General features: G+C 43.7%; 1 protein-coding gene across 1 annotated transcript in view; it reads right to left on the reverse strand.

Moving 5' to 3' along the window:
* Positions 1–20979, reverse strand: part of DCUN1D4 (defective in cullin neddylation 1 domain containing 4) — a gene marked incomplete at its 5' end in the record, with an annotated part of 66675 nt that extends 45696 nt beyond the window's left edge. The window contains 5 exon segments of the mRNA XM_081059618.1: positions 46–85; positions 262–332; positions 20817–20874; positions 20876–20934; positions 20937–20979. Coding sequence (XP_080915744.1) covers positions 46–85; positions 262–332; positions 20817–20874; positions 20876–20934; positions 20937–20979 — 271 coding nt within the window.
* Between the last annotated feature and the right edge of the window lie 2469 nt (positions 20980–23448).

A 23448-nucleotide genomic window follows, 5' to 3' on the forward strand; every position in this document is an offset into this window, starting at 1 on the left:
TAGGAAGTTCATTTAAAATTAAGTAGTGTTAGCATTTACAGATACCTGTTTGGTGATCGTCTTGGCCAACGTCTTCTGTTAGATTCTGCAAGAAATATGTTCATTATTACCAAGAAATCACATACCACACTGCAAGTTTTAAAATTCAGTATTTTCATAAACAGCTGATATCTTAAAATCTATAACCTAAATTTTTATCAAATACACTTAAAACAACTATTTTAAACAGTTGGTAGTTTTGTCTTTAAAAGATTGACTTACTAGCTTATTAAGGGTGTGGTAGATCTTATGAATGTTTGCCAGTGTTGAGAGATGAGAATTCAGCTGAAAGTCTTTAAAAGAAAAAGGAGAAATTCAGTGTCATTCATTTCCCACAGTGCAAAGACTATAAAAAAGATCGTTCACAAGTGAAGATAAGCAAATGTTTGGATACAGTTGAATACTATCTCCATTAATTTGATACTTATTAAATAAAATATAACAGGCAACTACTGACCTAGAAATAAAGTCTAACAATAAAGTTAAAATTCCAACCAAATGTTAGAGTTTCATGTGAATTGTAAGAAAAAACAAAAATGCCTCAGTAGTTATAAAATCCTACCAGCAATGAACCTGAACTTAACAGAAAAATATCAATGTTATCAAATTAAGTCACAAAATAGAAGACAGATCTCAAATGAAATTGATCATTTCTTTTTTCCTTTGTCTTCCCCAGAATTACCAGTAAGATATCAAGCTCCCCCGAAGAAACTAATAGACCAACTTCTCAATCATTCAGCAGTTCTTACAGTATATTTATTTTGTTGGCTCTTATACAACAGAGAATAAAAAAGGAATCTAAGCCCCTTGTCCTCCCATTAGTCAAACACAGACAAATCAAAGAATGATCCTGCCAGCTGAGTCCGACAAGCCCTGTCATGGAGTCTGTTACTGCAATATTACATGTGCCACAGAACCAGACATACAGAAGCAGAAATCACACTCCGAGAGAAGTAGGCCCAAATCAAAAAATGTATCCACACTGAATCATTTCCAACAGTTGTGGAGTTACTAAATCATACATACAAGACAAATTACATTGTTCCACCTAAGAATCCTGCACAACATAAAACTTTAAGGTTAAACTGTTAGGCTTTTGAATCTCTAATTTCAAATGATTTTTATCAAGTTAAGTATGCTCGCATACATTTTAGGCTATGTAAAAATTAGCTGAAAGTCTGAATAATGCCATATTTGACTAAGCATCAATAGATGTGTTTTCATAAAATATCAGAAATTACATTAGTTGTTCTTCTTTACTATCCTAAAGGTTAGTCTTGAAAGTAACCTTGAAAAGATACTGTATCTCTACAAGTTATGCCATTCTGATTAAAAAAGGGCGGGGGGGGGGGAATCGCCCTTCAGGTGGTATTTATTCGGGACATGTATCAGATGTCAAGAACAGACCCAAAGAGCAGACTCAACAATACAAGCTGTCTATGCAGGGGGACTGGACATTCTGGGCTGCTGCTCCGAATCTGGAAAGCAAGCTGATTTCCCTGCCAGTATTTAGAAAGCTTTACTTTCTTTTCTAAATTGTGGCAGTAATCCAGTTCTTGGCTGGCCTGCCGGGAAGAGGGGCCAGCAGGAAGCAAAGCCCCTGACACTGAAGCTCCATTGTCAGGAGCTGCAGGTCATCCAGGTCCCCACCGCACGTGTACACTGCTCTCCCTACCAGGCGACAGCCAAACACCTACCACCATAGTCACAGCCATCAAGAGTGGTCCAGAGAACCCGAGTTTTTGGCTGAGAGGCAACCAGAACAGGGGCTCAGGCTCTAAATAGGCCTCGAACATAGACAAGTGTTAATTGTTTGGCATCTGAATGGTTTAGCCATATTTAAGGTAAATGACAACATAATGTGGCACAGAACCTCTTCCATTTTAATTAGAGCATTCTACAGAAAAATTTTTAAAAGCATGAGGTGTGTGTGAGTGTATGTCTATGTGTGTATTTACTTACTCATGTTTATATTTAATAAACATGGATAGAGATCCCTAGACCTAGAAGCGACAGCCCTCTCCTGAGCTGCCAGAGGCAACAGGGTGCTTAACCGTATACTTCCCCCATCCCGCATCTACTCCAGAGCCATAACCCCCTTTTGTGGTCTCTAATTTAAAAATAGGAATACAAATGATACCTTCTATTATCATCTTGATATTAAATCCTGAGTTAAAATTCCTGGGCACCCCCACAGAAAACAAAAATAGGAAATTTAAGGGTCATGAGGCCACACAGGAGGGAAGAGAGACAGGGACTTGCCAAAGATCATCAAGCAGTAGGGTTTCCAGGGCCCCCGTGCTACACTTGTTCACATCCTGACGTCAATTCAACTGTCAAAATTCACATAGAGAATCCAAACGAGTTGTAATTACTACATCCTTCTATACACACACACACACACACACACACACACACACACACACACGTCCTGCTCAAATAACCACTGTGCTTCACTACCTCTCTCTGGAGTCTGACATCTGGTTTGAATCTCAGATCTGCCAGTTTTTTAACCTAGCCTTTGAATGTCCTCATCTGTACCATAGGCTCACAGTGCCTGCATGTGGCAGACATCCTTTACAAGACCTGGACCAAAGCAAGTGCTCAATAAAAGGTATCAACTATCACCATATCCTGTTATACCATTTTCCACACCACCTAGCTTCTAAAAGTGTCTCTACTTTCCGTAGGTCCAAGTCAAGCCCCAGCACAGAAACCCCCAAGCTGGCGCTCCTTCTGTGACTGAGACACATGGCCTGACACCTCTCCACAGCCTATGAGGGCCTCGCTGCACTCGTACATCACCAACTGATATTCATGACGGTCAAAGGTCATCTCTACACAGTGGAAAACATCTACAGGAGTGATTAAGACCAGGTTCTACACATGAAGTTTCACGTTCACAAACAGAGAACAACGAAGTCCATTTCACAAATCACGTATGTCAGCAAGTCTCCATTTCCATATACGATGGTTACTACCATCGCCACCGCATCATCGCTTCACCCCCCCAAAAATCAGTAAAAAGTAAAGGAACCAGCAACATGAATCCTTTTTCTTTAGTTTCACCAAGGTAAGAAGAAACTAAGGAGGAGACACAAATTCAAGGGAAAAAAAAGACAAAAATGGCCTTAAAAGATAAATCCACAAAAGTTAATACATATTAAATTTATGGTTCATCTGTTCAGTGCTCAGGGCAAGTAATAGCCCTTAAAATCTGAAAAAGATTTCACATCTTTAAGGAATAGATGTTAAGAGTAAAGATCAAATGCTTTACAGAGAATGTATTTAGGAAAGCACTAACTGATTCATAAAAATCTCCTTCGGCTCATATTTCAATTCTGAAGGAAATGCTACGTTAAGTCAACTTTATTCCACCATCAAACGGCTCTTTAGAGCAAAGCAGTGACTGGGGTTGACTCTCCTGTGTGACATGCAAACCCTATATTCTAAATTAACAGCAACAAATAGCTCTGTAAAAAGGCACAGCCTGCGTGATAAAGAGCTTGCTGAAATTATCTTCTGGGTATTCTTAAAACTACCAACAAAGGCTGACGGGGCATTAAAGTTTTCTGGGTTGCTGGGTTTTTTGTTGTTTTGTAATTACCATTTGCTGTAATCCACATAACACAGAAGAAAAAAAATGTGTGCCTCTGAAAGGGTGTAAGTCCATTCCCCCAAACTATCCCAGGTAGAGAGTCCCACAAAATAGACCAAGACATAAATATCTGTAATGAAACAACTACGGGTAAGTTCAAACAATAACCATCAACCAAGAGAATCAAATTTTAAAAATTAAGTCTATTTCCGTAAGAGGGTCAGAAACAATTTAAATGTACAAAAATTAAAACCTTTCTTTTATGCCACAGTCACTTGCAAAATACAGCTGGGAGGCGATCTCAATTTTAATAGGAACAAAAAGCAATAATACATGTAGGAATAAGCTTAAATATGCAACATTCAAATGAAGAAACAATAAAAGCTTACTGAAAAACATAAAATACAGAGATACTGCATTCCTGGAATGAAAAGTCCCAGTATGGTAAAGCAATCCTTCTCCCTTTACTAAACTACAAAGTAATTGCAAATTCCTATTCTTTGCATCTCCCAGTTTCCCCGCCCCAGAGAAAGAGGTGGGGAAAGGGAGGGAGTCAGACAAACTTGGCAGATTGGTTCTAAAGTTCATCTGAAAGAACAAACATGCTAGGTTTGCCAAGAAATTGTTGAAAAGAATGAGGAAGAACTTGCCCTATCGGATATCAATCATAGTATAAAGCAGAGGTTGGTAGACTCTCTGTAAGGACCAGATCATAAACATTTTAGGCTTTGTGGGCTATATGATCTCTGTTGCTACTACTATGCCATTGTAGCGCAAAAGCAGCCATAAGCACTGTATAAACAAATGAGTGTGGCTGTGTTCCAATAAAACTTTATTTATAAAAAATCCAGGTGGTGAGCCAGATTTGGCCCATGGGCTGTAGTTTGCCAATGTCAGATATAAAGGTACATTAGTCCCCTCTTATCCGTGGTTTTGCTTTTTGTGGTTTCAGCTGGCTGAGGTCAACCACAGTCCAAAAATATTAAATGGAAAATTCCAGAAATAAACAATTCATAAGTTTTAAATTGTGTGGCGTTCTGAGTAGCGGGATGAAACCTCAGGCCTGCCTGAGACACGCACCATCCCTCTGCCCAGCGTTACCCACATGTGCATGCTCCCTGCCCATTGGTCACTGAGCAGCCCTCTCGGGAACCAGACCGACCGACGAACTGCCCAGTTATCGCAGGGCTTGTGTCCAAGGAACCCTCCTTTCACTTAATGATGGCCCCAAAGCGCAAATGTAGTGACGCTGGCAACTGGGATATGCCAAAGCGAAGTCATAAAGTACCCCCTTTAAGTCAAAAAAAGTATGTATAGGAAAAAAACATAGTATGTGTACAGTTCAGCACTATCCGTGGTTTCAGGTATCCACTGAGGGTCTTGGAACAAACCCTGCGCAGATACTGGGGGAGTCTGTGCAGTAACCGTAGTGGGAGGTACGTGTGCGAGACAACAAACCAGTGGCGAGACTTGATAAACACGTATGTACGCATGCATGTACATACGCATGAACACACATATGATCAATATATAATAAAACTGCATGTTAAATTAATGGGGAGGAGATAATTACTCAGTAAACACAGGGGCAACTAGCTGGCATGTGAACAAATTTAAAGTAATTCCAAACTCACACAAACATGACCCATGGAAGGGGAAGGCAGGCAAGGGAAAAGTCCTAATTATAAACTCAGAGGCCTGCACACTCTGCCTCCAGCATCTATTCAATCTCCCGTCCTAGTCCTCTTCCCCAGGCTCATTCTTCTGTCATAGTGCACTTCCTGCTGTTCTGGGCACCCTCCGAGCACACTCCTACCTCAGGGCCTTTGCACGTTGTTCTCTTTGCCTTGAGTCCTATTCCCTCTACTTGCTCTCACACTTCATCAGGTCGCCGTTGAAATATCCTGTTCTTACAAAACCTTGCCACACCCAGCAAACAGGACTCCTTCACTCTTTATCACCTCGCCGCGCTTTACTTCTCTGTATGGTATCACCTGATAACATGTCATATATTTGTCATCTTCCTCTCCCATTAGGATGTGAGCTTCACGAAGGACTGCTGGATCCCTACTACCTACTAGAACAGTATGTGACACATACTAGGTGCTCAGTGAATACTCAGGGAATAAATGAATGCAGCTACAAATGCACCAAGACCTAAATTCAGTCTGTTCAGGGCATTTGTGTACATCTACAGCATTAAGTCTTCCAATGTGAGAAGCGGCATAGTAATAGACTCAAAAACAGGTCCAAAAAAGAAGACTGAATCCTGCTTCAGACTTTAGCTTTAATCTCCTAAGGAGATTCCAACTGAGCCAGAGGGTATGCAAGTGTAACAGATAAATATGGCGCATTCAAGCAGCAGCAGCAACTCTGCTCAATGGCAATTCATCTGTAAGAGGGTTACATGAACACAAAAACGTGATTATGGCATAAGACTTTAAAGAAATGTGCCCACACTGAGCGAGGCACCCAGGACCGAGAGGGCACCTAAGTCACGGAACCTCTGCCATAGCCCAAGGCTGGTGGAGAAGTGTGAGAAGCACGGCTCTGTATCAGGGTGCCACACAAGTGGTTTAAATCGGGTTTTTTAGGAAGATCACTTCTATGGCAAATGTGTGGCATAGATGATGGTTGGCCTGGATTTAGGATGGCCTTTCCTGAAGACTACTGGAAGTGATTGGAATGGAAAATCATTAGGGCCTTAAGTTAGTGGCAGTAAAAATGGAGAGGGAAAATGCTGAGCACAGTGGGATTGCAGAATATCCACACTTAACTTAAACAAATTCAACTTTATTCACTTGGCAAAAAAAAAAAAAAAAAAAAAGGAGAGAGAAGAAAGCAAATTTTCAATTGTCCCAGGAACTGCCCTCCCTTCTCCTTGTTGAGCAGGAGACGGGGCAACGTGAATCCCATAGTCACTCAGCTACCACATGCCAATTACGTGTGCATCTCACAACAGTGTATGAATGAGTCTAGTATTTAAAGATTTTTTTTTGTTTCCATAAAACACGGCCCTTAAACGCAAGGTAGCTGCTTTAACTGGTGCTCGGCTGAAGAGCCAGCGATCTGTTCTGATGCTGGAGGAAAGGACTGGCTGAGCTGGACAGCCCCCAACGGGACACCTCCTGAAAGCAGTGCCAGTGATAGTTTTATATTTTTAATACGGGTGATTGTCAGCTTACCTATGAACTTTAGAACTAGCTTCTATATAAAATGTGATTGTGCTGTGAGGAAAAAGAACAAGGCTGCATTCGGGAGACGAGAGAGGAGCTGTGCGGCACGTCCTTTTGTCCACATCTCCTCATTTTATTAGCCCAAGCAGGTCAGACAGCTTAGCTGTGGCCAAGCTGGGAGTAAGTTACATCTTCTAATTGCCAATCCAAAGTCTGTTCTTCCATTCTAGCTTATTTCTAATCTTATCTATCTTCACGCTCCATAAAAGATAAAAGCAAAAAAGCCAACAGCATTTCCCATGCAAAGTTGTTAATAATCAAGCACACTTAGGGTAATAGATGTTTTTTAAGCTATCAAAACTGGCTAAATTTAGAACAACCTACCTTTAAAAAAAAGAAAAAGATGTGCAGAAAAGGTACCACCAGGAATACGGATGCTATTTCTATTTTAAGTACACTTCTCTGTTGGTCACTAAAGAGTCATAGAAGTAGTTTATCATTAGCTAAACTCCAGCTGGCCAATCAGAACAATGCTCTCAGGTATAAAAGTGTTTGAAGCAGCACTATGCACAGATATGTACTTAATAACTGCTGTTTGATGACAATGAAAATGATAAACTAAACCAGTAAACGCTGGGGTGGGGCAGCCCCACGGGACACTGGGACAGTGACAGAAAAATGACCATGTTACTGCCAAAAGAGTGAAACAGAATTGGACAAAATTAAAGGTTATCAAAACCAGAACTCATCCCAAACGCGTCTGGGACAGAAGAACATGACCTAATGGTACAGGGCTGGGCCTCTCTAACTGGGACTCAACACAGCCAGCGTAGGGCTTCTCTAAGCCATGGGTCACCTGGCCCATCCTCCCGAAAGGTGAATTTCACTCAGTCGTATGGGAAAAGAAAACAACTTTGTGTTACAGCCAAGGATGTAGTGTAGCTGAGAGCCACTGTTTAGGTGTGCGTGGTCTCCTTCCTTCTAGAAGAGAAGCCTTCTCTCCTACGAGTTTCAGACAGAGGATGAGAATGTCAGTGATCTCAAGTGGAGACCTCCCTCCGCCTTTGATTTCAATCTCTGAGATTTCGGATTTGTTACTGAAGCACAATAGAATCCAAGTCTTCCACACGTCCTTCCAAACAAAGCTCTACGTGATCTAAGTTATCCGCCCTAAGTCATCTCATTCCACTTATCCCTGCTCACTCCATTCCAGCCATACTTCTCCTTGAATACAAGTGACTTCCTACCTCAGGGCCTTTGCATTTAATATGCCCTTGGCCTCCACAACTTCCGCTGCTCACAGGCCTGACAGGTGACCTCACTGAAATAGCTACTCAAGTGTCACCTGGGAACAGAGGTCTCCCCTGACTTCTCTGTCCAACGCTGTACCTCCATCCCCACCAGATTTAGATTACTGCACAGCACTCATCACTTTCTGACATTTTCTAACAGCTTTATGGAGATCTAGTTCACAAACCACACAAGTCACCCATTTCAAGTGCAGTCAATGTTTTTCAGCGTTTTCACAGAGCTGTGCAACCATCTCCACAATCTAATTTTAAAACATTTTTATCACCCCATTAGCCGTCACTCTCCATTCCTCCCCTCACTCCTCAGGCCTACACCACCATAAATCCACTTTTTGTCTCTGTAAATTTGCCTATTCTGGACTTTTATGTCAATGGATTCATACAATATGAAGTCTTTAGTGACCTGACATTACACTTCATATATATTTACATCTTTATCCTTTGCCACTTCTCTAGAGTCCAAGATCCAGGCAGACAGGGACTTTCTTTTGTTTTGTTCCCCACTATATCCCAATACCTAAAACAGCAAAAGCCTAGTACACGACAGGTACCAATAAACAGGAGAATAAATGCTTTGTAAGTACGTAGTCACTAAGGTTGGCAATGTGACCTTGGCGAAGATTTTGAAGGCAGAACTGAGGCCAGAATGAAGTGGGCTGAGAATCAAGCAGGCAGCGAGGGAGCGGACTATGTCAAACCTAAAAATCCTGCTCCAGAAGTCTGACTGTGAAAGGGAGACTAGAAATGTACATGGGATTGAGCGAGTCTTGCTTAGGGTCTTATGATGGCGAGACTAGAGCATGTTTAAAATGCAAACGTTAGATTTGCTTAATACCCTGGAAGGTTACAGTAGCCAGAGTGTATAGACCAGGTCAGATCACAAGTCAGCGCAGATCTATCTACACATGAGCTCAAATGTCTGATTTTAAAAGTACAAAATGCGGGGCGGCCAGTTGGTTCAGTGGTTCGAGCACAGTGCTCATAACACTAAGGTCGCCGGTTCGATTCCCACAAGGGCCAGTGAGCTGTGCCCTCCACAACCAGGCTGAAAACAACAACTTGACATGGAGCTGATGGGTCCTAGAAAAACACACTGTTCCCCAATATTCCCAATTTAAAAAAAAGTACAAAATGCAATTTTAAGTAATAAAAATCATTAAAAATGAGTTCTACTTTAAAATAACTTGGAATATAAAAATCTACCATAAAGTAAAGTCTACTTGCTTTTGGCACTATAGAAAGTAGTGTTTTAGGGGGCGGCCAGATGGCTCAGATGGTTGGTTAGAGCATGAGCTCTTAACAACAGCGATGCCGGTTCGATTCCCACATGGGCCAGTGAGCTGCGCCCTCCACTACTAGATTGAAGACAACTTGACTTGGAGCTGAGTTGTGCCCCCCACAACTAGACTGAAAACAACAACTAGACTTGGAGCTGATGGGCCCTGGGAAAACACATTGTTCCCCAATATTCCCCAATAAAAATTTTAAAAACTTAAAAAATATATAAGCAGTATTTTAAATGATCTACAAGATCAACTTACACCTTTGCATACCAACTGACAGCCATTTAGCTATATGAGATGGCACGAGTATACATCTCATCTGTAGAAACAAATACATTCATATTTGAGGTCAAATTATTAAAACACAAAGATTTGAAATGAGTTTTCTATACCACAATACTAGGAAAACCCAAAAGCTAGGTTTGTGGGTCAGCTTCATTCCACATGCCTTTCATTGCTAGAAGTAGGAATTTCTTTATCTGTAAAATGGATAATAATAGTGCCATCCTCACAAGGATACTGTGAGGATTAAATGAGTTTTTGCTGCAATGTGCTTAGAACAGTGCCTGGCACACGGAGAGCGTACCTGAGTGCTGGCTATGTTAAATGGGGTGCAGGAATGGTCTGTGCTACCCGCCCAGTGCAGGGCCCAGGTGACAGAAGCTGCAGATTTTGAGCCCTCTCCCCCACAGCCCAAACCAAACCCAGCACACTAATTAAGCTACTTAAACGAACCCAGTGACCGTACATCCGAATCACCTGGGGAGCTTGAAAAAATGCCACTGCTGGCACCCCAATCCAGATCACTGAAATAAAAATGGGGGAGGGGGAGCACTGATCTTTTCTCAAGCAGCCCAAGTGATTCTAATGTGCAAGCAGAGAGGAGAGTTCTGTCCCCACCCTCGACTCAATGGCAGCCAATCCATTCCTGGAACAACCTCACAAAACAGACAGGAATCCAACTCATTCATAAGTACCCTATCGGCATGTAAAAAAAGAGATCAAGAAGCATGTGAAAAAAAGATCAATGCCAGGGAAAAGATTACAAGGCTGAAAAGCCGGGCAAAACTGAAAAAAAACAAAGGAGCAGTGACGAAGCTATTAATGTCATTCTCATCAATAAATATTTGCTACTTACAAGGTAGAAAGCCAACAAGGTGAGCATGGAAAGGGGAAAGCCACTAAGTGGGGGGAAGCAGGTCATGAGAGGTGACGCAGCGTTTTTACTGAACACAAGATCCAAAGTTAAAGCCATCCAAGCACACCGCTGCTGGCTTTTTCCTCCTAACTCTCACAGGACCCATAAAAGGGGCTGGGAGGAGAAACCATCCACCCAGGAGAGGCGCTGTGCCACCTAGCACCCGTCCTCCATCGCACAGCATATGCCTGTGGGAGCCATCTCAAAGGAATCGGCCACTTCAGGACACCGGGTCTGGCTGCACTCCAAATGTAACATGGTACAAAGGGCCCTAGATTCATTCCCTTCACCCCACCCTCCCCACTAAAGAACACACATCTACTCGGGAGTTCAGAGTAAAAATCATCCTTTAACCTCACAAATGTTACAAGAGCGCAGATTTAGGCTCAAGAGCGTAGCTGTGGCATCAGTTCCAGCGCTGTGGAGTCCTCGCTGAGTGACTTTTAACCCAGCCTCACTGTGCCTCAGTGTCCTCATCTGTATAGCAGGAATCACAGGACCCTCTTTCCAGGGCTATTGTGAGGAGGAAATGAGATGTTACATGCCAAGTGCTTCACACAGTGCTGGCCCACGACTATGCACTCATAAAGGGTCATTATTTTAATCCCTATTATTAGAAATGGAAGAGCCTCAGACAAACTAAACCTAGAAGATCAAAAAGTAAAGACAGGGCAAGAGGGATGACAGGGTGACAGGTCTTTAAAACTCTAACTTCAATAGCCAGTTGCCTGGACTTGAATATACAACTACCCTTCTCAGCTTCCTGTTTAATTAAGAACAAGTAATCTGCGGTTTAACTTTGGGAATGGCATCTGTACAAAGAGATCTTAAAGGGGAAAAGGATCATCTACGGAGAAAGAAGAAAATTTCAAAGATGTTACACAAAAACTACATTAATCGCTCTACTAAAAGGTAAATTTTACATTTTCTGGCTTTTCTGCAATGTAGGTAGATACTTCTTATATTTTTAAAAATATTAAATGTGTGTGTTTGGAAAATACTTAACACACGTCTATTTAAAATAAAATGTTAAGAAGACTAAAAATGACTATTTCACTAGGGAGTTAAGAAAAAGTATGGAAATATTTTTCCCACTAAGCATCCATTTTTAAATGCCTTCTGTTATTGCGAATCAAACGGCAGAAATGAGAAGAGGAGGGCTGGGAAAGAAGGAATTCATCCGTGACCCTAATACTGTTTGAGCCCATTCCGAGAAGAAAAGAACCAAAAGTAAAACAGAGAGAATCATATCAACTGGCTCTGCCGTCATCATTCATAGGCCAGGGACAAAATATGGAATTCCAATGTATCTGCAGGGTTACCACCAGGATTCACTGAGCATTACTTTATTGGCAGTGCTGGAGGCCCCATGCCTCAGTTAGAATCTCAGTGCACTACTTATAAGCTGTGTGACCCTGAAAAAGTGAGTTACCTTCTTCACCTCCGCTTCCTCATCTGCAGAACAGGGCTAAGAACCGTACACAACCTACCTCCGGAGTGGCTGCGAGGACTACAGGAGTGAATCAGGAAAAGCAGCCGAGTAGCGAGAATAATCCTATGTGTGTCAGTCCCTCCCTTTTCCCTTGGTTCCTCCTTTCTCCCTGCACCCACCTTCTGACTTCTCGTTTCTTCTCTCACTTCCCGGTACCTCTTTTCAGCCCTCCTCCATGTAGCTCCTGCCCCCTCTGCTCCCCTCCCCGCTTCACTCTGGGGTCCCAAACTCCCATTCTGCAGCCACAGTCCTCAGGGCTGAGCCTCTGCTCGCACAGCCACCTTCCCACCTCACCCCCCACGTGCACTCAGATCCTTTTCTTCAGACAATGAAACTTCAAAAGCTGAATCCACATGACAATTGCTAGCCCTTCCCTGAAGTCTAATTTTACTGACTCCTTATTTGTTCCAAAGCAGCTTAGGCACCAGCTAACCCAGCAGCCATAGCCCCACACTTCAACTGCCCATTACTTCTCTGCCTCCACACTTAACTGGCTGGAAGGAAGCTCCTTAAATACAAGGACCTCGGTTCAGTCCTGTTACGGCAGTGCCTGGCAACAAGAAAAACCTCCAATGTTTGGTGAATGGCTGAGTGAGGGAATGCCTCGCTCATTTGGTGCTTCTTAATCACCTCTTTTCTTCTCCAGGCTCTCCTTTTAAAGCCTAACGAGGAGACTGTCATGAGACAGTAATCATTAGCAACAAAAACAGAAAAGTGCCAAGCACTTCTTTAGACACTATGTGTTTTATCTCCTTTAATCCTTGAGATCATTTTTGATCTTGCCTCCTACTTTTTTCTCCTTGGCCCAAACCCCAACTCTAGTCCAAGCACCCCAGCCTCTTTGCTGTTACTCCGATACAGCCTGCTCCCCACTCAGAGCCTCTGCGTTTGCATTCCCTCTGCCTGGAATGCCCTGTCGCCTCCATCAGGGCTTAACTTAAAACCTTCTTTGTGAGGCCTTCCCTAACCATGCTATTTAAAATTACATAAATTTTACTCTACTTACAGGGAGGGCTACCTGTGCTCTCCCCCTTCCCTGATTTTTTTCTACAGATTTACCTGTTTATTATTTGCCTCCTTCCCTGCACCAGAACGAAAACTTCATGAAAGATGAAGAACAGGACCTGGTATATAGTAGGTGCTCAATAAACATTTGTTGCCAGAACAACTCCATACCTGGCAGTAGTTATTTCTTATACATGAGAACTCTGAAGTGCACACAGAGCAGTTGAGTAACTTACCCGTGGTCACACAGCTAATAGGTAGCAGAGCAAGGATTTGAACCCAAACATTCTGACTCTAGGCCTCACACTTAACTATTATGTTTTCCTGCCTCCTAACCTGACCCAGATAACAATTAAAAGACGTCATCGCATTCAGGCAGCACATCCTAGCACAATATGTCTTTGGGCCACAGAGAAGCATGAAAAGCCATTTACTGGAAAACCTTTCAAGGGAACAAGTCAACATAGACAGTTTCATGTGGTAACGTGTTAATTATCAGATTTATAATTTATACAGCACTGATAGTTTTTCTTTGGATTTAATAGTTCAGTAAAAAAGAGATTTATCATGCTTTTCTATATTGTAATATCCCAATGAGCAGCAAAATAACAAATTATCAACCAACATGGAGGACTAAAATGATATATGTTAAAAGCTAAAAATTATAGTGGGAGGTAGAGAAGTACAAATTACAAGAGGGCACAGGGAACTTTTGTGGGTAATAAAAATGTCCTATATCTTAAGTTTAGTAGTGCTTATACCAATATAGATTATTTACAAAAATGCATCAAACTGTAAACTTAAAAAGATCCAATTTTATAGCATGTAAATTACACACAATAAAGTAGACTAAAAAGTAATTAGGACTATCAGATACAAATTCTGGCTAAACAAATATTCCACCAAGGGAAAAAAAGCCACAAGTATTATTTCCATAGCTAATATTCCCAAGTCAGATCCAAAAAGATGCGCAACTTACACCTTAACTCCTCGAATTGTTTTGTCCTAAGGGACAAAGGCGATTAGGGAAAGACAGCAATAAAGGCTCCATCAGGCAAGAACCAGTGGGGTGGCTGGTGTGTCGCTCAGAGTCCTGCATGACCACCGGCAAAGCAGCCCCCACAGTTCACACTGCCTTTGTGCTCCACCCCTTCAGTCCCCCAAGTTGCCTCCAAGCAGGACTCCAGGTCTCTACACAGAGTCCCAGGAGGGTGGAAAGGCCGATCACTGCTCTTCTCCACAAGCGCCTCCCCCAGGAATCGACAGGGACAGGTCTCGATGTTGAATTTGTCAGAAGGCTCAGTTGTGAGTATCAAAAACCAACGAGCTAATTTAAACAGAAGAGAATTTGTTTTTTAAAACCTATTGCATAGTTCACAGACTCCCTAGGAAATCCAGAGAACCAAGCGCATCAGCTATACAACCATCATCAGGGGACTCAGCAGAGTGCACCATCCACAAAGCCAGGACCAGAAAGCCGGACACCCCACCCCCCACCCCCCACTGCAGCCTCCACTGACTCTAGAAATAGAAATAGTGCAGCTGCAACCACTGTCCCTGCTCTCCAAAAAGCCTGCAGGACTCTTCCCATCACTGGCCTCCACCTTCCGATTCCCACGCCGAGGTGGCTGTGCCTAAGCAGCTCCACACCAATGAGAGGAGGAGCCAGGTCCTGCCCACCACAGACGCGAAGGGATGCGCGTTGCTTCTGCCAATACTACTGATACAGGCCAGCAAGTAACGAAAGGTTTGAAAAAAGTATTCACAAGAAAAACAACCTCAAAGATGAAAGTAAAAAGAATCATACCCAGAGGTAATGCTATTTTGGGGAGAATGGGACTTTTTTCATATTAATTAGTATTTTACTCAGTATACTAGTTTCAAAAACAACAAGCCTACCTTCTAAGACTGAAAATAACTCATTAACAGCATTTTCAATCTAAAAAAAAAATTTAAATCTGAAGTAGCTGATAGTTTGTCAACTCGAACACTGGACATGATACAAAAAATATCCTTAGAGCTGAAATAGTCATGCAATAATTGCTGAAATACAGGATTCTATTTAAAATGTAGTATCTCAATACTTTCTTCTGCTTAAAACATAAGCCACAAATTATAACCTCTCTTATAGCCAAAAATATTTTTAAATGTATGTTCTGCTTAAAGCAATAATTCTCAAGAGGTACTTCTAACCTGAATCCCAGAATAAGACAAAAGAAGAACAAGCCATGAAAAACTCTGAACACTAATTCAACCTGACCAACTACAAAAAGGTATCAGCATTAATGTCAGATTCTCAGAAAACTCACCTCCAACTAACAAAGTTTACTTTTTAAATGAAGAAAGCTTTTCATCAATGTCAAAGTATTATTAATAATCAGAAATAAAACGTTGGGACCAGAACTGGTTATGAAACAAAAAGCGGGGGAAGCAGAAGTGTTCTAGGCCCCTAAGACCAGGCCTGCCTGAGCCCCTCCGAACGGCGCTGTTGGCCCCCGGATCAGAAATGGACAGGCGCGCTTTCACACGCGGACTCCTGGCTCCTCAGCATCATTAGCATTTTAACCTCTTTGAAAATTTCTCCAGGCCACAGACATTCTTTGAAATTGATACATGCATGTATTTTTAAAGAAATACTATTTAAATCGGTTTGCACATGGCTGACGTCCAAAAAGGCAGAAGATGAATGTGAAAGTTTGCATTCCCTGAAGAAAAATCTAAAGATAATGAAAGACTCAGAAGACTGCTGGATAGCAAGAGGAAGAATTAAAATTTTCCGTATAATTCACAAACTATTCAAGAGTTGACCAGTTAAGCTCAATTCAGTACATATATGAGGACCTAATAAGCAAGACATCACGGTGGACAATAAAGTGGACACTAAGACACAGTCCCAGATCTCAAGGGGGTAATAACCTAATTGGAGAGGGGACAAAAAAGCAAACAAGCAGTTATTGTTATATAAGATAAAATTGAGAACAGAAGTAAACAGTACTTTGGGGATTCGATTCGAGGGAACATGAGTCTGCTAGCAAGGGAATAAGGAACTCAATAATCAAGTTCAATCAGAAGTAGCACTGAAGGCAATGGACAAGCAAAGAGCAGTCCAAGGGGAAGAAACTGAGCTTAAATTTAAACTACAGAAGCGGGTTGGACCCCAGCTCCTGAGGAGTCTGTATATCGGTAAGCAACTGGGAGCCCTCCAGTTTTTTGGGTAAGGGAATCGTAAGGACAAAAATGATTCAACTGGTGATAGAGAAGATTGAGGAGGTTGAGCCTGGCCAAAGGATTACTGGTTATTACAACATATAAAAGGATGGATCAGACCAAGGATGATAGCAAGAGGTACAGGGAAGAGAGGACAGGCAAGGGAAGAGATCCAGCCTCCCTTTCACTACTGACCAGGGAAAGAGGATGAGAAATGTCTAAGCATCCTGCTTAGGTTATTAAATGAACTGTAGTTTCATTAACCAAATGAATAAAATTGGTCTTGTTTTCCTCTTTGTTTTGCCTACTAGGAAGCTCAGAGCCAAATACATGGCCTTTTTCTAATGTATGGCAAGCATTTATGTGTAACCTGTCAATCTATAGTTTATTTTCCTTATCTTGACACGATTTTATCTATATTTTGTAGGTCACTTCTAATTATTTCAGAATGAGGCAAAAAATAAATCAACAGATAGAAATGATGGCGACCAAGGCAGAGACACACCAAGTCGCTGGCGCAGGGATATACCTGTAGGCTGCCAACCCAGCGTTCTCCTCACCCTTCTTCCACCCTAGCAAAGGCCATATGCCACGACAGCTGAAAAATGCCAGATTGCACTTTCTCAACCTCCCTCATAAGTACCAGTGGCATGAGATCAGTTCTAACTAATGAAACTCAAGTGGAAGTAGCCAAGGTAAACTTCTGGAAAAGACCTCTCTGTTAAGAGGGAGTTGTAAGTAAATAAACTTTTTGCCTCTCTTTCTTATATACGCATGTCTGGTGCTGCAGCAACCACATTGCAAACATGAGGTAACGAGCCTGAGACTTTTGGTAAGTCAAAATACTAAGAATAGAGGAAGAAAATGATGTGCAGGGTGTAGATTCTTAAGTTATCATTAAGACACTGCATCAACCTTAGACCCTAGAGAAGACAGATAAGAAATCTTACCTCTGGACTTCTTGCTACTGGACGATAAGCTCTACATTTAAGCCATTTTCTTTTCCTTATTTAAGCCATTTTTAATTGAGTACTGTTACCTACCAAAAGCATCCTGACATAACAGAGGTCATCACAAGGTCGGTTTCTGACAGGTTGATTTTTAAAATGCTGAGTTAACAAGATGATGATGATGATGATGATTGAGAATAATGCAAAACATGTGCTATAGTCAGGAAGAAACCAACAAGCTAATAAGAGCTTCTGGGAGCAGCTAAAGAACAGAAAAGAATATGACAAATAACATTTGATAAAATGTGATCAAGTGTTAGCAGGAGCACTTCTTGAAGGCAGGAAAAGAAGAAGAAAAGAGTAAATGTACAGAAGTAATCTAAGGTGGAAAAAATTAGGGAGACTTTCTTTGCTGGCAATGTTATAAACAAGTCATATAAAAGAGTCAAAAAATTCTGTATAAGAAAGATCTGTTTAAATATATAGCTAAGTTCACAAGAAAATAAAGGACCTCCCCAAAGGCCTAAAATCAAAGAGGATCCTAAAAACCAAAGCAGAAAGTGTAAGCTGATAACGTATAGAAACCTAGGGTTTGGAGAGCTAGCGGAGGAAAGGGGTTGTATTGTGTGCAAAGGGCACCTGCCCTTTGGAATGCAAGATAAAGCAACAGGTAAAGAAATGACTAGCCTAATATATTCTTTAAAAAAAAAAAAACATTTTGAAGACAATTACAATTCTTGTTTTCAACCTCATACACTTTATCTTTTACAAGAGCAAATTCCACTGTTAAATGTACACTTTAAAAAACATGTCCATATTACGTATTTACATATCACAAAGGGTTTCCTGGATATTTCACCACAAACTTAAAAACTATATTAATATAAGATAGATATAAACTATGTCCCCCCAAAAACCACACATTGCCCAATTTTTCAGCCATGAAGAAAACAATCATCATTGAATCAGGTACACATTCAGTGTATTTGTAACCATACTAGAAGGTTTCCAAATCTGAGGACTTTTTGGTTAAAATTTTTATCATTAGAGTCATTATTCTTCCAGTGACTATGGTACCAATAGTTTCAAAATACCTTACATATCACATAAAAATGATTTCTCATCTCCAAGTTAATCTTGTGGCCCTCTACATTATTTTTTGAATCATTACATGTAAATGGTAAAGGGAACCATTTACCGCAAAGTATATGAGGTTGGGGGAGTCTACAGACTAAGAGGATGGTCTCTAATACTTACAAAGCAGCTAGACGGAATTATAGGCTGTAGCTAAAATTAAAAACAAAAAAAGTGTAAACCTCTAAAGGTCCTCCACTGAGTTTGTCTTCCTCTCTTCTTATTTGCTTCCCATGCTTCTTTGAAAACTGAAGACGTCATATATTCCCTTTATTCATCTTTACATTTTCATGGTGGCTTTATGAATGAAACCACACTAGATTCCACCCTAAATTCTATTAAGCGGCCTCCATCACGCAAATCATTTCAAAACCGTCTTTTTTCAAAAAGTCCCCTCATCCCTGAGCAATCCAGACAGCCCACGAAATACAAACACATAATTTATATTATCTTCACAAGGGTTACATGTCTCCAACTGCGTTCCCAGATTTATGTATGACCGAATCTTTCTACCTAGTGTTTACAACCAACAGACGCCACAATACACCATCCTAAAAACACTCCTTTATGTTGCGTTGCACCTTGAATGTTTTTCCCACAACCGATGTGCTAAATGGTTCAACACTGAGCATTTATTCTACAAGTAAAGCCACCAAATGCAGGGGGGGGGGGAAATCAACTTTAGGGATCAAGAGCCCCAGTGTGAAAGGACTGCACTTTGCTTTCTCCCCGTCCAGCTGACAAAGGGAGGTCTACGAAACCATGTCCAGTCCCAGGGGACTGGGGAGCCTCCGGACAGCATTCTCAGGTCCATCAGGAATAAAGCAAGAGTTAGCAGAAAAGGGAGGCTCCGACAGGCGCGCTGCATCCTGGGACTCGTTTCCACAGTTACCCACGTGCACCCAACCCAACCGCCGCCAGTACTACGAATCCCAGAATTCCGCGAGACCGCCTTTCCCCTTCACACCCGGCGAAAGGAGCCAGACCCTAAAGGAAGCCCCTAAAGCGCTCTCCCCTCAAGCCTAGGAGCGGTCGCGCCCCACCAGGCGCCACCCGGGGCCTCCAGCTCCATGCTCCCTGCAGGAAAGCGGGTCCTGAAGCACCAGCCTCCACACCTGACAACCAAAAATTAGAAAACTGCGTCACTGACAAATCCAAGGACCCCGACACCTTCCCTGTGCAAAACCCCCCACCCGGCCTCCACGGCCCAACCCCTCCAGTTCCCACAGCGGAAAGCCCGCAGCCCGCGTCCCTGCCCCGCCTCCCAGTCCCGCAGCCGGAGCCCGCGCCAGCGCCGACCTCGCTTCCAGCCGCTGGGGGGTGGGGGGCCGGGGGAGGGAACCGCGCGACCAGCGCCAACCTCGGGGCACCTCCCCCGTCCCCTACATCTCAACCCCGCCCCCCCCCGGACCCCGAAACTCAGGGCTCGCTCCCCTCTCCAGGGACCGTGCCTTGAGGGAGTGGAAAGGGGGGACAGAAAACACCTCCCCCAAACACAGTCTGACACCTTAGTCGCCCCCAGCCCGGCACAGCCCGAATCTGGACTTGACAGTCGTCCCCCTGCTCCGGCCCCTCCCAATCTCCCTTTCCACCCAACCAGCTCTTCACCCACACCGCACCTCCTTTACCCCTACCCCATCCTCTCACCCCAAATCCTCCTCTCCTTCCCAATCACCCTCTTATTCCCAATTACCCTGTCTTCCCAACACCTGCTCCTTTCACCCCCACGGCCGCCCCTCTCACCATTCCCAGCTAGCCCACCAGCCTTCCGATACCCCTCCCGCCCGCTGGACTCCCCAACTATCCCATCACACCCCAATCCCTCCCACCATCTCGCTCTCCCGTTACATCAGCCCTCACCTCCTCGCCCGCCCTCCCAGCCCCTCTCAGCCGCGGCCCCCACTCCCCCACCCCATTGTTCCCCCCACCCCCGCCAACCAGTCCTCCTTCCCATTGTCCCCGCCCCCGAGCTCCCCTCACACTCACCCGCCTTTCTCACCCAGCCGCCCGCACCGCTCAGCCCCTAGGAAATCCTCACCCCTGCGCCCCGCTCGCTCGCTGCCTTTCACGCCCTCCGGTGCCACCACCCGTCCCTGCCCGCTAACGCCCGCCGCCTCCACCTCTATTCACCCCGGACACTCCGGTCCCGACCCCCCTTCCCCCAACACTGAAATGGAGCCAGTCCCCACCCCCCTCACCTCCGCCCTCCTCCAGCAGGCCGGCCCCTTCCCCCCACGCCCGCCCCCGCCCCGCGCAGCCCGCGGCTTCACCGCCCGCCTCGGCCCCAGGAGGGGAAGGGGTGGCTCCCAAGCAGGAGCTCCCCGCGCGTTTCGGGACAAGAGGTGCGGGCGCAGGGACTGCAAGACCCGAGTGGAAAGTGTTGGCAGCCGTCCGGCTCCGACCCGCTCGCTCTCTGTTACTCACTGACAGCGGCAGCATCCGAGTGCATTTTCAGGCACCTCACACGCCGCTCGCCGCCCAGGATCCCGCGCTCGCCTCGCGGTCCCCCCACCGGCTCGCCGCACCACGGCTGGGAGCTGAGACCCGCGGCCAGGCACTCCCGGCCCGCCCACCTCGCTTCCTTCATTGGCTAAACCTCTGCTGAGGAACAGCCCCTCCGCGTTTCTCATTTGACAAAAGGCGTGCGGTGAGCGCCGGTCTGGGGCTGACAAAGAGGCCCCGCCCCCTGAGATCCAATGCGATTGGCCCCGGCACCTTGTCTTCGTAACGCCCCTGGCGGAGGCCACGCTCTGGAGTAGGAGGTTGGACCCCACTGCTGTCACTCACCCCCGGGGGTCCGAAAGCGCGTGTAGGGGCGAGGCCCGGGAATTGGTCCACCTTGACCCTGAAGCTCCGCCCCGTCGCGGGCGGGATTGGTGGAGGTGCCGACCAACCGATAAGGATGGGTCGGCGTCTGAAACAAAGCACGAAAAGTGTTCCCCGAAAAACCCGGCAGGGGAAGCGCTGTCGGGGCAGCGTTTGTCCCGCTGCACCAAACAGAGGAGGCAACCCATCCCTCGCGCCTGGCGCTACGCGTTCGGATCTCCCACTTACTCGCACGCCTCAGAGTGGCTCTTTGCAGGAGCCCAGTCCGCGCCGAACTTGAACTGGGACTTCGCTTGCTGTTTTCTACAGCTGGAAACGATAAAGAATTGCCGCGTCTTCATTTCCAGCAAACCCTCTGGTGAAGGACAAATTCCCATTTCTTGTAGAACAATCCATCCTTTTCCCGTTTTCGAAATGCACTTCTTTTCTGGAGTTAACACATTTACCCCTTCGTCGCAAATGGGCTGTGCTAAAGCCTTCGAATGTTACAGGCATTGTCCGTCCTACACACAGCTGTGTGCTTCAGTCCGCATGCCGGAAATCCAGGACCACGCTCCGAGCTTTGGGCTCAGTCTGGCACAAAGACCGGTCACCAGCCGTCTAAGGTCAACTAGCGTAAACTAAGAGAACCTAAGTCATTGACGCTGGGAGACCGTCCAGAAAACAAAATTGGCTGTTGCTTGGTAGAGAAAGGCGTTTAATTTCGGTGAATTATGACCATTGAATTCCCTAAGAATTGGCACCATTTTCATGAATTTTGACCAGTTTTTCCAATGCTTTCAAACCAACTCATCACACTCACTAAATTACTGTAGTGGGTAATACTATTTTGAGATATTAGTGGAGGATCGCTCCCTCCTACCCCAAGGACAGCACACGTGCATCGCAGACGTGCGTCACCTCCTCGTATCCTAAGGCCCTGACCAGGACAGCACCCCAGTATTCCATCTATCTCACCTCAGAGAGTGGATGACACTACAAACAACTGATAATAAAACATCAATCGTTTGGGTTTTAGATTTCTACAGCCAAGGTCTGGAGTTTCGGGGTTCCAAAATTTAGGTTTCAAATCAGGGCATAAATGTTACACCAAAAACAAGATGTTTGAAACAATGGAATCAAACCTGTTCCGCTGTCCCACCCCACTCCTGTTGTAATAAACTCCATGTAATCCCTAATGTTTCGTTTAAAAAAATCACATCCTTATAATTTTTAAAATATAATCTATAATATTTCTATCATTCAAACATTTACGAATCACATCATCTAATCATAGAATCTCAGAATTGAACGTGAATTTATCCACTTCTCAACAAGAATCTCATTCATATTGGTGACCTTTAACCTGACAGAGCATCATCTGGGCGCCATAGAGATGGGTAGTTACCTCTGGACTCTGAGATAGGCCATTCCTTGTTGGGCAAGTTTAATCGTAAGAATGTCCATCCATACTAACAGCAGAAAAGTTGCTCCTGAATTCATTATCCCCTTTATGTTTTTAACCTATTCTACATCTAGGAAATAATAAATTATATTTAGCTTATACAAGTTCATATTTTGTACATGTAGTATTCGTATGGGTTTTTTTTTTACTTCTTATTATGGTACTTCAAGGGTTAAGACACAGTTGTTTTTTTGTACAAAAATGGGCTTGCTTCTTGACACTACTAAATTCAAATAAACCACAATTAATTTGTGTTACGTAGCCATTTGCTATATGAATTCATTTGCAGCAAACTTTGTAATAATGTATGTCACGATTAACCTACATAAGGGACCTTCCAGCTGCTTTGCCCCTAGCCCCCAGCTCTCTTCTGGCACAGGGTGGCCATAAAAAAGTATGGAATGTACAACCTTTGTTATTTCTCAGCATCATTTTCAGTGGGGTCAATATGATTATTTTAAATTGAAAAACAGACTTAGAGAGTAATTTACACAGAATTTTGTAGTGGGTCAGTTGTAGTCTGAAGATTGAGAGGCGAAGCTCATTATTATTCTGCTAAACCTTACTGCCCCCACATTTTCTGAATAAAATAGTTATAATTCAATGACTAAACATAATATTCTTCAAATGCTACCCTATTGTTTTAATAATCCACAAGATTATAAACGTTTGAGGGCAGGAAACTTGTTACATCATTTATCTTTATGTCCCTAGTACCTAATACACTGCCTTCAAATAGTAGGTACTAATTAACTGTTCCTTAAAGTGAACTGAATATTCACTGTA

Source organism: Rhinolophus hipposideros (genome assembly GCF_964194185.1).
Source record: "Rhinolophus hipposideros genome assembly, chromosome: 1".
Classification (NCBI taxonomy): Eukaryota; Metazoa; Chordata; class Mammalia; order Chiroptera; family Rhinolophidae; genus Rhinolophus; species Rhinolophus hipposideros.